This window comes from Oryctolagus cuniculus, chromosome 16 (assembly GCF_051225735.1).
Source record: "Oryctolagus cuniculus isolate XC-2025 breed Fujian yellow rabbit chromosome 16, ASM5122573v1, whole genome shotgun sequence".
Lineage (NCBI taxonomy): Eukaryota > Metazoa > Chordata > Mammalia > Lagomorpha > Leporidae > Oryctolagus > Oryctolagus cuniculus.
In genome coordinates this window covers 90,384,321-90,397,919 of record NC_142882.1, presented here as the reverse complement: position 1 = coordinate 90,397,919, position 13,599 = coordinate 90,384,321, and the positions used below count along the sequence as shown (strand labels likewise).

The following is a 13,599-nucleotide window of genomic DNA, read 5'->3' as shown; positions in this document are numbered from 1 at the left end:
GAGAGCTGGACTGGAAGAGGAGCAGCCGGGACTAGAACTGGCGCCCATATGGGATGCTGGCGCCACAGGTGGAGGATTAACCTAGTGCGCCACGGCACCTGCCCCTATATGTAACTCTGCCTTTCAAATAAACACACAGATGTTTCTTGAAAATCATGAAAATAAACCTCATGAATCACCTCAGTTGGTTTTGTTGACTGCCGCTTTTGTTCTTTGTTAAAAGATTAATAAGAACGGGAGGGGAAAGTGATCATTTTGCCTAGAAATGAGGGAACTGGCCACTGGGGGGCCAGCAGCTGAGCCTTGCAAATGAAGCAATATGGAAGCACGCCAGTCTGCTCTAGCACATCTTAATGATCAGATCCTGCAGTGCCTGTGTAGTGGGAAAACTTACACTTCAGATTTAGGTTGATGCCACCCCAGACTGTCCTGCAGCCCTCCAGTGTCGGCCGAACGAGAGGGAGGTCACAGTCAGACGCACATCACAGCGCGAGCGTCTCAACAGCAAAGCTGTCCACAGGCAGCTTCTCATCGACTGCTTTTAAATGTCCCCCTAACAACCAAGGCGTCGCTCAGGTCCACCAGGAAGAACAAATGTCGCTATCACTCAAGCCAGGAAGCAGGAGGAAATTTCTCAAGTAAAACTTTTTTGCTGCCAGTGCTGCGGCTCACTAGGCTAATCCTCCGCCTGCGGCGCCAGCACCCCGGTTCTAGTGCCGGTCGGGGCACCGGATTCTGTCCCGGTTGCCCCTCTTCCAGGCCAGCTCTCTGCTGTGGCCAGGGAGTGCAGTGGAGGATGGCCCAAGTGCTTGGGCCCTGCACCCCATGGGAGACCAGGAGAAGCACCTGGCTCCTGCCTTTGGATCAGCGCGGTGCGCTGGCTGCAGCAGCCGTTGGAGGGTGAACCAGCGGCAAACGAAGACCTTTCTCTCTCTCTCTCACTGTCTACTCTGCCTGTCAAAAAAAAAAACAAAACCAAAAACAACAACAACAACAACAAAAACAACCTTTTTGCTTTGATCTGGAACCCAGAGATAAAGTGATTCAGAGGAGAGCCCCAGCCCCCTGGACTGGAGCCCCAGCGCCCCCTGGACTGGAGCCCCAGCCCCCAGCCTCACGCTCCCGACCAGGAGAATGGGTGCAGGACACAGAGTCCACACAGAAAAGCGGGGAACAAAAATGTCAGTCCAAGACGACGGTAGAACAAAGGGCAAAGGGTCCCACGCTGGGTGGGGCTGCTCGCCGGCTGGGGAACAGCATGGGTCCCTGTCCCCTGCAAAGAAATGAGCCCCAAAGAAGTGTCAGAACGGAGCAAGGGACCGCCTGGAAGCAGCCATTCCACCTCGTTTCTCCTCTCAGAGCGCAGACAGGGAACCACCTCTCTTCCCCTCACTGCCTGTGATGCAAGGTGGGCCGGGGCTGGCGCGGGGGGCGGCCTGGGGGGCGGCCCGGGGCTGGCATGGGGGGGCGGCCTGGGGCTGGCACAGGGAGGGCGGCCCGGGGCTGGCATGGGGGGGCAGCCTGGGGCTGGCACAGGGAGGGCAGCCCGGGGCTGGCACGGGGGGTGGGGGGGCGGATAGCCCGGGGCTGACGCGGGGGGCGGCCTGGGGCTGGCGTGGGGGGGCGGCATGGGGCTGGCACGAGGGGTGGGCGGCCCGGGGGGCGGCCCGGGGCTGGCATGGGGGGGCAGCCCGGGGCTGACGTGGGGGGCGGGCAGCCCGGAGCTGGCACGGGGGGCGGGCAGCCCGGGGCTGACGCGGGGGGCGGCCCGGGGCTGGCGGGGGGGGGGGGGCGGCCCGGAGCTGGCACGGGGGGCGGGCGGCCCAGGGCTGGCGGGGGGTGGGGGCGGCCCGGGGCTGGCACCGGGGGCAGCCCGGCCAGTTTCCTCACCAGCAGGTGTACACGTGCTGCGTGCTTCACCCAGGAACGGAAATGAAAACGTCACCACTGACGCCTCCGTTAACAAACGACTTTGCTTTTCAAGACAAGACTAGAGTGGAGCAGCATAATTAATTTTCTATTAATTCTTTCAGAGACCATTAAGAGCTGCTCAGTCTCAAGCTAATTACCAGCATGATTAATGAGCAAAACGTGTCTCACAAGTTGGAAAACATATGGCCAACATCGCATCATTGTCCGGACTTTAATATTGATTACTTAGAAGAGGCCCTTCCAGCACCTAATAGGCGGTCACTTGCTTCCGTTGCTCAACCAAGAACGGTAGGTTCGCTGGGACCTGGGCTGTGTTCCTTATCACTCTCAGCAGCTCCAGAGGCATTTTATTCTATTTAGCTCCTCAGTCCATAAAAGCAGAGGAAAATAAGGAGAAAACTACTCATGAAAAAAAGGTATTTTATCAATATTTCACTAAAAGATCATTATATTATCATTTAAAACCCCGAAAGATAAAAATAATTTGCCAAATTTGATGGAATAATCTTTTAAGTCTCTTAAGTTAGAGAAATTATAATTAACCTTTTCATATGTACAAGCTCTCTCTAAAAGAGAATGACAGTTTGCACACAACTCATGTTAATGGTTGCTTTGTTGTTTTTAACTTTGGGTTTTCTTAGGCAAACCTGACACTGTTAATGACTGATTCTTTTTGCCATGACATAAAGCTGTGTGCAAGCAGGGATGGCCATTCGTTAGCTGTGTGGCAGCCCCATCGGGCCTGCTCAGTAACCATGCACCCAGGAAGCAGTGGTGTCCATGCCACGTCACCCTGCAATGCCATTGTGGAAGGACCCCCGCCCCCCCCCCCCCCCCGCCCAGGCTGGGAGTCTCACTTCTGCAGAGGGCGCCTGAGACTTACAGGTCCGGGTTTGAATCAGCGCAGATCAGACCTTGACCTCTGAACTTCCTCAGGAGCACGTGGGCGAGGTCCAGGTCGTCATCCCCGCTGCTGTGCATGGGAAGACAAAGGAAGCAAGAGTGAGAACACGAGAACAGGGACCAGCCTCACCTCACAGCAGGTGACCTGGTCCAGGCTACCCCCAGCAAGGGCGGCCTAGTGGCTCAGAAGAAGCTCATTTTCCAATACTTTATGGTAAACTCAACAAGCAATAAAACTGAGAAATTTCTTAAAAGCACGGTTTTGCTAACAGATATGCATTTTTATATACTTGCATTCACACTGTATTATTTTCCTCATCTTTCCACTTAATATTTTCACATAACCATTTTTCATCTATGTGCATGGTTTTTAAAAACAAATTTTAAAGGCTGCATAATATTGCATCATGTTCATATATTAAAATCCATAAAATATGCTCCTTAATATTGGAGCTTGGGTTTGGTCTGAATATTTGTTCTGCTACACAGCCCTACAGCAAAGCAATTTCTTCCATTTAGATATTTTGTTTTCCATAAGCCAACTGTTAAGTGCATGTGCTCGGGATGAAGCCCCTCACGGGATCCTAGGGCTGCTTCAAGCCCACTCTGCTTTATGGTGTTTATTCTACTGGCCTGCGTCTTGGATCCTTATTAACAATTCATGTTGCCAAACTGAAAACCAAGACTACTCTCCTGAATTCCCTTACGGAAGACGCCATCAGCCACAAGACATTCATGGAGCTTTGGGGAAGATGTCAGGACAAACCCCATCGATTGCGAGAAACACTGAGAAAACGGAGAGGGAAAATAATTCAAGCCTTTCCAAATTGGACATTTCTGTTAATTAAAATCCTGAACACAATATTTATAAAGGATTAGAGGGCTTTCTCACCTTCCAAAATTTACATTGTAAATACTTCTCAGCAGACATGTGTGGGACTACGTCCTTCCAAAATAAAGAATGATATATAATTAATGCTGTAAGTTACTGTCAACGGTCACAGCAGATCTTCTTAGAAAGAATAATTAACACACATTCGAACTGAGCCCACCCATTAACTTCTTCTTAAGAATTGTAAGCAACCCCAAAGTGATCATCAGCCACTGATTTTTCTGATTCTTTTGGTCCATGGACAATAGAAAGTTGACTCCGGGTTCCTGTGACATTCAAATACAGGAAGGTGTGAGTGGTCCAGACTCCCAGCACCCACGCCCCCCGGGGCCTACAGAAGCTTCCGTGTCTGCGCAGGGCAATGCCCAGGACGGATGGGGACTTCCCAGATCCCCATCTCCCCGGGCCCTGCGTGAGCTCTCTCCCGCGCACTCTCATCCCCTGCTCTCTGCCCGTCCCGATCCTTTGTAGCATCCCATAGCACAAGGACTTATGACACGAACGCCTTTTATACAAAGCAGAGGGAGGCCTTTGTGAGCCCCACACAAAGAACTGGTGTTTCAGGAGATGGAAATGCATGCTGTACCCTTGTATCAAGCTACTGTAGCATTGCACCCCATCAATCTGGACAGCTATCTGTCAATTAAAGATAAATCTTGGGGGCCGGCGCTGTGGTATAGCAGGTAAAGCCGCCACCTGCGGTGCCCTCATCCCATATGGGCACCAGTTCAAGTCCTGGCTGCTCCACTCTGATCCAGTGTTCTGCCAATGTGCCTGGGAAAGCAGCGGAAGATGGCCCAAGTGCTTGGGCCCCTGCAGCCATGTGGGAGCCCTGGAAGAAGCTCCTGGCTCCTGGCTGTGGCCTGGCCTAGCCCTGACCACTGCAGCCATTTGGGAAGTGAACCAGTGGATGGAAGATATCTCTCTCCTTCTCCCCGCCCCGACTCCCTCCCTCTCCGCTTCTGCCTCCTCTTCTCTGCAACTCTTCCAAAATTAATGAAAAAATCTAAAAAAAAACTTAAAAGTTAGAACTTTAAAATAAGGTCAGTTCCTCTACACTCCCACATCCTCTCCCAGAACTCAGCCAGGGGTGGGGAGGCGCTGGCTGACTGGGCAGATCTGCGGGAGGCGCTCACTCTGAGCCGCCACCTGTGCCTCCCAGACACTTGACTGGGAACCTTGTGCAGGAGTAAACTCAGCAGCAGCCGCTTCCGCTGGGGGCCCCTCCCCTCACTTCCTCTCTCCTCCCTCATCTTCACAGAACACCAGTTCTTGAGGAAGGGCAAGGTGTTTGGGCGCCAGGGGCTCAGCAGGCTCTCACCGCCACTGCAGGACAAGGTGACACAGGAGCGCCACTCACAGGGAAACCATCCGCCCAGCCCCTCAGCTTCCCTGTGCTCTCGCCACTCAGATTTCACAGAAAAGAACTAAAGCTCATTTTCTCCATTAGCACTGCCCTCTGCCAAGGATGACTGCACCTCCAGGGCACCGAGCCCTCGGCAGTGCCCGAGGCCAGGAAGGAAGAATTCAGAGGGAAACGCTGCCTCCCCCTGCAGAAATACAGCAGGGCTTTCACAGGTCCAGGGGGTTTATGACCAGCCTCAACACTCCCTTACTGCTCTGGCCAGACGCACACGATGAAAGAACAGGCCAGGGTCGTACAAACACGCTGTCTCCACAGCAGGCAGCGTGAGTGCTTCCTGGACGGCCAGTTCCCTACCACAGGAAAGTGGTGACCTCGGCACCGAGACGAGCCGCGGCCGCAGGGAAGGAAAACCCTGCTCATGGGGCCTCGGGAGAAGCTCTCTGGCCACCCCTCCCATGACCCATTTCTCCAAGAATAAATACAAAAGCTTACAACAGGTCTCAGAAAAGACACTGGACCCATGAGATGCTCCACCTGCACGAGTGGTTACGAGGAACTGTCAAGAGCTAGTGTACTCTTTCTACATGAAGTGGCCGCTGTTTTAAACACAAAACTCAAACACCAGCTTTGAAGTGTCTCCATTTCTATAAAACCCAAATGCTCATTCCTAAACCATCCCCGTTCTGTAGGCATCAAGCTCTTGGCCTTGTTTTAAAGGAAGCGTCAAGGTGGCAGCCATCGGTGTGTGTCCTCACACACACAAAACGTGTGTCACTGCTTCACTGCGACTCCTGGGCGGGTCTCACGGTCGCTCCCCCTACCCCTGGATCACTCTTTCTTAAAACACGGTGTGCAGGAGAGGCCCCGGGCTGTCAGCTGAATGACCATGCGTCCCGAGCACTGAATGAACGCCTTCCCGGTTAATAAGCCCCCAGCCTGGGAATCAGACCCCCCTTGAGAAACTCAGGGACTCCTGGGAAAACAGCACCCAGCACCCAGCTCCGCCCCTCCCTCTCCTGTGGTACCCAGCTCACCCCCTCCCTCTCCTGAGGCACCCAGCTCCGCCCCTCCCTCTCCTGAGGCACCCAGCTCCTGGTGTAGACAGACCTGGTCAGGCTTCAGCTCTGTGGAGTTACCGCAGTCAGAGGCCACTCAGGGCCGTCCTCCCTGGGTCCAGGCAACAGACCCAATTTGCCCGCAAAGAGCAGAGTGCCCAGGGGCAGGGACCCATGGTGGGAGGGGCAGCCCTCAATGACCCCCAAAGACTGACCTCAGCCTCAAGTCCAGCTGACAGCAAGTATGGAGAACAAGTTTGATCGGAGGAGCCAACGCCTTTGACTCCTGAAACAGGGAGCAAGTAGGAAGGTGCCCCTCCTGGGAGAAGTGGAGACGGCGTGGCAGCCACCTGCTGCTGGCCAGAGCTGAATGAACCTGGAGAGAGGCTCCATCTCCCTCAGTCCACCTCCGCGGATCCGCAATGTCCTTATCTGACCCAGCAAACCAGCAAGCACCTCCACACACCCCAGCGTCCCAGCAGCTGCAGGAAAGCTCAGACACTTGGTCAGACAAAGCCCTGGAGGAACCCACACCTTCAACGAAGGAAAACAGCCTTAAACAGCAGTCATTGAGAGACACACGCACACACCCGCGCACGCACACACACGCGGACGCACACATGCACACACACACCCCGTTTTCTGAAACCCAGAAGGGCAGCTTCCTAAGGCAACCATGAACACACAACGCAGAATGAGTAAGAAGATGGTCACTGTTAGATACAAACAGTTTCGTGGGAGACACATCACAAACAGAAGAGAAAGGAAGAAGTCCTCAAGGAAAGATAAAGAGACAGAATGAAACATGAGATGCAATTGGAGTCCAGAAGGAAGCAAAGGAAAAACGGATGTGAGGAAACCATTAGATCAATAACAGAAGAAAATGACCTTGAACCACAAATGATCTAAGTGCGCAGGTTACCTGAGAAAGGGGCGTGGGGAGGAGGGGATATCCAACATGACAAAGACACAGAAGAAATCTTCCAGGATCTCAGAAAACTAAGTTAGTTACCCATGAGGGAGAGAATCAGGAAGACTACTCCAGACCCAACCTCATGCCTGGACGCTACAGGAATAATCCCAATGACGTCACACCTCTGGTTCTGCAACTCCTTAACGCCTTCCTTCACGCTGCTTTCAGGATAAAGTCTGTTCTGCTGAGAACGTCTCACAGCACCTGCCAGAAGATGCGACACTCACGTTTCTCCCTCTAGAGACGTCCCTGTCTCCTCCTAGCTCTGCAAGCTCCTATGTACATTTGCAGAGCCAGTCCACGTGCCGTGACCTTAAACGTCTTCCTTGAATTCTCAGTGCGCCCTTTCCCCTTAGGTACGAGCCCTCACCCAGTGCTGCCCACTCTCAGCCCTCGTAAGACTTGGCCCTCCGTTTGTAGGGCCAGTCTCCCCACTTCACTGTGGACCGTATCTGTCCACACCCAGGAAGGAGAAGTGGAGGCAGACAGCCTGGACGGTCCTCTCAGCCCTGCCCTGCCAGAACGAATCCCCTAGGATCTGTGAACGCAGTGTCTTCCCCAGGAGACACGGACGGTTTTCATGAATTCTTTATTTTTCAAGTCCCGTCACGCTAAGAAGTCGCACATGATCCCATGCTACAAGCTGTTTACCCGGTGGGAGCACTGACTCTCAGCCGGGAGGGGCTAAGAACACTTCTCAGAGGAAAGGTGTGAAACTTGGGGTTGGGTGGGGACAGAGTGAAGGGTGTGGATTCTCTCATGCGTGTTTCAAGAATGCCCACTGAGTACAATGAACCAAGCAAATCTTCTCGGCTGTAAAGAGATCTCGAGGGAGAGGCAATCATGCCATGACTAGGCGAAAGAATATTCCTGGAACGTTGTGTGGGATGAGCCCAGGCAGGGCAGAGTTTGTGTGTCCCTGGTCTGGAGGGAGCCCGAGACAGACGGAGAAGCACAGAGTGTGGGGTCTGAGCCACAGTAAGCACTCTGTGTGTCATGCGGCCAGGAAGACGTCTCCAGGGACCTGTGGGTGGCCATGACCTCCCCTCACCCCACCCCAGCACCCCGGGTCCACGTGGTACACACTAACAAAACCTTTCACCGAGTACTTCATTTCTTCCAAGACCTGCCCAGTAGATTTCCATACATCTTCTCACTGAAGGATCAAAACAAACTAGAGCAGCGCTCCTGCTAGCCATGCGATACAGGAAATAGCGAGTTCCCAGGAAGAAGCTGTACACAGACGCTCACTGTGAATGTCGACAGACAGCTGTGACATCAGCGGCGTGAACATCACGTGTACGCTGGCCACGTCCCCGTGACCACTTTGCAAAGCATGATGCTGGTTTTGAGATGACAGAAGGTTAATGAGCACACAGCAACAATCACGGTCTCTTGGGCCCCATGGTCCCTGGTGGTGAGGGACAATCTCTGGAGCCCTCTGAAAGCAGCAGTCAGGCAGCGAATTGACTCAGACTGAAAGTGAAGAAGCCCGGATCATGACCTGGCTGGCCAGAGCCTTAGCCAATCAGTTTGGCCTCTTGGCTTTGTGCGAGGGCCACTGCCAGGGAGGCCCAGCACAGCGCAAGCGTCTTCCTGCAGCTGCTCAGCCCTGCGGATTTCAGGTCCCGGCTCTCTACCAGGCCCCCCAGGCATCCGAGTTGGAGCCCAAACTGCAAGGGACTTGGCTACCAAGGCTCTGGGTCCACAGAGCAAACGCCTCTCCGAGGTACACCGGTGCCAACTGCTCGCTTGATTCCAACAAGAGCCAGGTGGAAGACAATCTCTCCACTGCTTTTCTTTTAGTTTGTGTTCTTAGGAACATTTGTATTTTGCAAGAACTGTTAAATGAATTTAATGTAGGTACGTAATCACATTTTTTTCCAACCCTAAGATCTTGGGCCTATGGGTCCTATTGAGAGTTGTCAGAAGACTATTAAGGTGTGTGTACTGTCAAGGTCAACACAAAGCTAGGGGACCTCGTGACCTCTGGAAGTTTTGTGCAGACCTGAGTCATATACCCACTTTTTTTTTTTTTTTTTTTTGACAGGCAGAGTGGACAGTGAGAGAGAGAGAGACACAGAGAGAAAGGTCTTCCTTTGCCGTTGGTTCACCCTCCAATGGCCTCCGCGGCTGGCGCGCTGCGCTGATCTGAAGCCAGGAGCCAGGTGCTTCTCCTGGTCTCCCATGGGGTACAGGGCCCAAGCACTTGGGCCATCCTCCACTGCACTCCCTGGCCACAGCAGAGAGCTGGCCTGGAAGAGGGGCAACCGGGACAGAATCCGGTGCCCCGACCGGGACTAGAATCCGGTGTGCCGGTGCCGCAAGGCGGAGGATTAGCCTAGTGAGCCGCGGAGCCGGCCTCATATACCCACTTCTAAGAGAAGGCAAGGGACTGTGGTGGAAGCGCTGGACATCTCCCACAGTGATCACTCCCAAAACTAGGAAGTGGGGGTGGGCTCACACTTGGAGCAGCAAGCACAGGAGTGTGGTGAGTCACGGGCCATGGGTGTGGAGGGAGCCAGGAGAAACAGGAGGGGAGAGCCCTGCTAGTCTGCGATCATTTCTGGACCAAGTGTCAGATCACGGAGCTCAGATTCGATGCAAGATGGAACGGCCACCTCTGTCATCACCCACACCAGTGAAAGGGATGATGTGTAGTGTGTGTGCTTGTGGCACGTTAGTCCTGGAGCTTATGGTAAGTTATCCATAGCACTACAGTGCACCAGTCAGAGCACATTAGTCCAGTGCTCGGAGTGTGTTAGTCACAGCACTTCTAGTACCCAGTGCTCCTAGTTCATCAGTCACAGTGCTTGTGCACAGTACTCACAACATGCTGGTCACAGTACTACAGTATGTTAGTAATAGGACTTGCAGTACCCAGTGCTCCTAGTTCATCAGTCACAGTGCTTGTGCACAGTACTCACAACATGCTGGTCACAGTACTACAGTATGTTAGTAATAGGACTTGCAGTACCCAGTGCTCCTAGTTCATCAGTCACAGTGCTTGTGCACAGTACTCACAACATGCTGGCCACAGTACTACAGTATGTTAGTAATAGGACTTGTAGTGTGCTAGTCGTGGCACTTCTGGTGCATAGTGCATGCAGTTCGTTTGTCATAGTGTTTGTAGCACATAGTGCTTGGAGTTCCTCAACCACAGGACTGCAGGTATGTCAGTCACGGGACTGCAAGCATGTTCCTCATAGTGCTGGGAGTACACCTGTCTTCCAAGCAAACCTGCACAAATGGTCTCCGTAAACAGAGGACCAGGCGCAGGAGAGCGGACGTGAATCTCAGGGTGACTTTTGACCAAGAGCCGCTGCACCAGCCATGGAATGGGGACAGGTCTCCGTCTTCCTAGTCTGTCAGCATCAATGCAAAAGACAGTGACCCAGAAAAGAAAGAAAAGTTCCCGCCAACACAGTCTCCAGTAGCTTCCTTCTCCGAACTCACCACTGCTCTACTAAGATAGAAACAGGAAACGCAAGCTTGTTCTTTTCTCTCTAGGCTGAACTAAAGATCAGGAGCAGCACGTGCAGTCCCTGTCGCAGGTGGGACTCCACGTGTAAGGATGAGAAGATGAAGCACCAGACAACATCACAAAAACTGAGAACACCCACCCACCCGTGAGAGAGCTACTCCTAGAAATAGAACATTAAAGGCCGGCGCCGCGGCTCACTAGGCTAATCCTCCACCTTGCGGCGCCGGCACCCCGGGTTCTAGTCCCGGTCGGGGCGCTGGATTCTGTCCCGGTTGCCCCTCTTCCAGGCCAGCTCTCTGCTGTGGCCAGGGAGTGCAGTGGAGGATGGCCCAAGTGCTTGGGCCCTGCACCCCATGGGAGACCAGGAGAAGCACCTGGCTCCTGGTTTCAGATCGGCACAGCGCGCCAGACATAGTGGCCATTTGGTGGGTGAACCAACGGAAGGAAGACCTTTCTCTCTGTCTCCCTCTCCCTCTCTCTCTAACTCTGCCTGTCAAAAATTAAAAAAAAAAGGAAATAGAACATTAAAATACGCCTGCTTCTCACATTCAAAATTATTTTAGAGTGCATTACTTCCATGGAAAATGAACATTCTGCGAGCAGGAAAAATGCTTTCAAAAGAAAACCATAATCACCAAATTAATGGTGGGAGAGAAATCGAATAACTGTTTGGAATCAACCAAGAGTGGTGGCAGTAAACGAACACCGTGCAGGGAATTCCCCTCCAGGCCCAGAGGAAAGAGGAAAAGACAAAGACAGGGTGGGGAGATGAGGAAAAGTCAGAGGGAAGCTGCAACGTGGGACTCACGTCCATGTGGGACGTGGCTCTCAGCATCCAGTGCCTAAAGGGAGACGTTAGAGCCGGGAGGACATTCAACTGCGGGACGTACCAAAGAGCTGCCCAATAACGTCACAAGAACTAAGCGCAGACTATCGGAAAAGAGCGAGAGCCCACAGACAGGAGCTCCCTGCTCCCCCAGGGCAGGGTTTGGGCCTATTGCACCCATATGTGTGCAGCCGCCACCAGAACAGGACCCAGCAAACAGCAGGTGCACAATAAATGTTACAGTCAATGACTCTGTGAGACTGTAAATTAGCACACGCTTCAAAGGAAAACGTGGCCATATCTACACAGACAAAACGGATGCCTTTACCCCCAAAATGTCTAATAGAAATGAATGATGATGAAAATAATTACACTCACATAAATCTGGAACCAAGATGCTCCTGCAGCTGTGCCTTTAGTACGAAAAGATAAACAAGCCTTCACGTGCCCCACAATCAAGATTGTTTGAGTGACTACGGAGCCCCTGTCCATTACAGCCATGAACAGCGGACAGCGCAGTTCCGCCAACTTACAAGAGTAGGTATGAAACGGGTGACTGTATAAAAAGTTACAGAGATCGTTATGGTGTGATCTCATCATAAAAATGAAAATACACGCAGCTAAAAGCATTATACGTAACGTGAAGATCACTGAACAGCAAAGGGTGCCTGGGAGAATCGCTGACAGAATGCTACGTGAGGTTTATTCCTGTGTGTGGGTTTAACTTGGCTAAACTGTACTTTATTATTTTCTTCACGACACGTATTTTCAGGGCAGGCATTTGGCACAGCACGACTAAGATGCTGCTTGGGCTACTCACGCCCGCATCAGAGGGCCTGGGTTTGAGTCCTGACTCTGCTCCAGGTTCCAGCTCCCTGCTGATGCTCACCGGGGGAGGCAACGGGAGAAGACCAAAGGACTTGGTCCCTCCACCCACAAGGTCACCTGGATGGAGTTCCCGACTCCCGGCTTCGGCCTGGCCCAGTCCCAGCTGGTATTTGGGGCATGACAAGCGGATGGGAGTTGGATCGATCTCCCTTGGTCAAAAAAATGTATATTTTAAATGTATACTTTATAAATAAAAAACTCAAAAGTTACAGCTCTTTCACAAAAATCTGAGCATTTGGGAGAAAAATATCATAGTGGACATCTCACACACTCAGCATGTGCATTTTAGACAGTTCATAAGAATGATTGGTTAATAAACTCTGTGGCCCCCAAAGTGGGCTTAGCCAGTGGGAAGTAGGGGCCTGGGACACGGGTGCAGCTGCAAAAGCAGAGCCCTGCTGGGCCTGGCACTGAAGGACATGCAGGGAGATGAGACAATAGGAGCCCAGGGAGAAACCCAGCAGTTTATACCAACTTTCCCTTTGCCCCCGGATTTGTTTAAACCCAGTTCCAAATCACACATCACTGTAAAACTTGCAGAAATATTAGCAAGCACGTAGACTAGCTAACCACGCTCATTACTGGAATCGAAGCACATATTTGACAAGAGCAGAGCTGACACTGCCCCCTTGCTGTCCACACCCCTGGAAGAATCCTCAGCCAGAGTCCCCGGCTCCACCCTCCCATCCCGACTGCCAATCATTACAGCCCCACCCAAGACTGTGCCTGGCACAGGACAGGGCCCCACGACAGTGACAGACGGCGGAATCCAAAGGGAGCTGACGGAACTGGGAGTCCTCCTGTAGGTCCCCAAATAGCTTGTGACGTGGAACCCAAAGAGCTCGGAGACAACACCCACGTGATCTGAAATCCTAGGCTGCCGATCCCGCCGGGGGCCGGCACGCGGACGCCTCTGGTCTGGATCCCACCCGGCCTCAGGTTTTCTCAGTACAGGGGTGTGTGCAGGGAGGGGCCGCTGTCTCCACAGCAGCTGTGGATGGTGCTGTAAGACACACCGCTCACACACGCTGCTAAAATCCCCCAAACTCCTCGTGTACCTGGCCCCTCCTTCCTGCTAAGGGCAGGTGGTGCTGGGCCCTTCGGATGGCGCTGGTGGCCTCGTGTCCCCTGTCCCCAGGGCCCCTGGCTGTCACGGGGAGGAGCTGGTGACGTGGGGATCAGAGGCCAGGCCACCTCCTCAGACCCCGCACCTGCTCAGAGGTCTCCTGGTGAACCCAGACTTCAGGAATCAGCAGAGCACGATTACTGGGCCTTTTTAT

General features: G+C 53.0%; 1 protein-coding gene across 1 annotated transcript in view; it reads right to left on the bottom strand.

Moving 5' to 3' along the window:
- Positions 1–13,599, bottom strand: part of LOC103345127 (ATP-binding cassette sub-family A member 13) — a 302,255-nt gene that overhangs the window by 144,645 nt on the left and 144,011 nt on the right. The window contains exon 28 of the mRNA XM_089315631.1: positions 2,816–2,905. Coding sequence (XP_089171757.1) covers positions 2,816–2,905 — 90 coding nt within the window. The remainder of the gene's footprint in view (positions 1–2,815; positions 2,906–13,599) is intronic.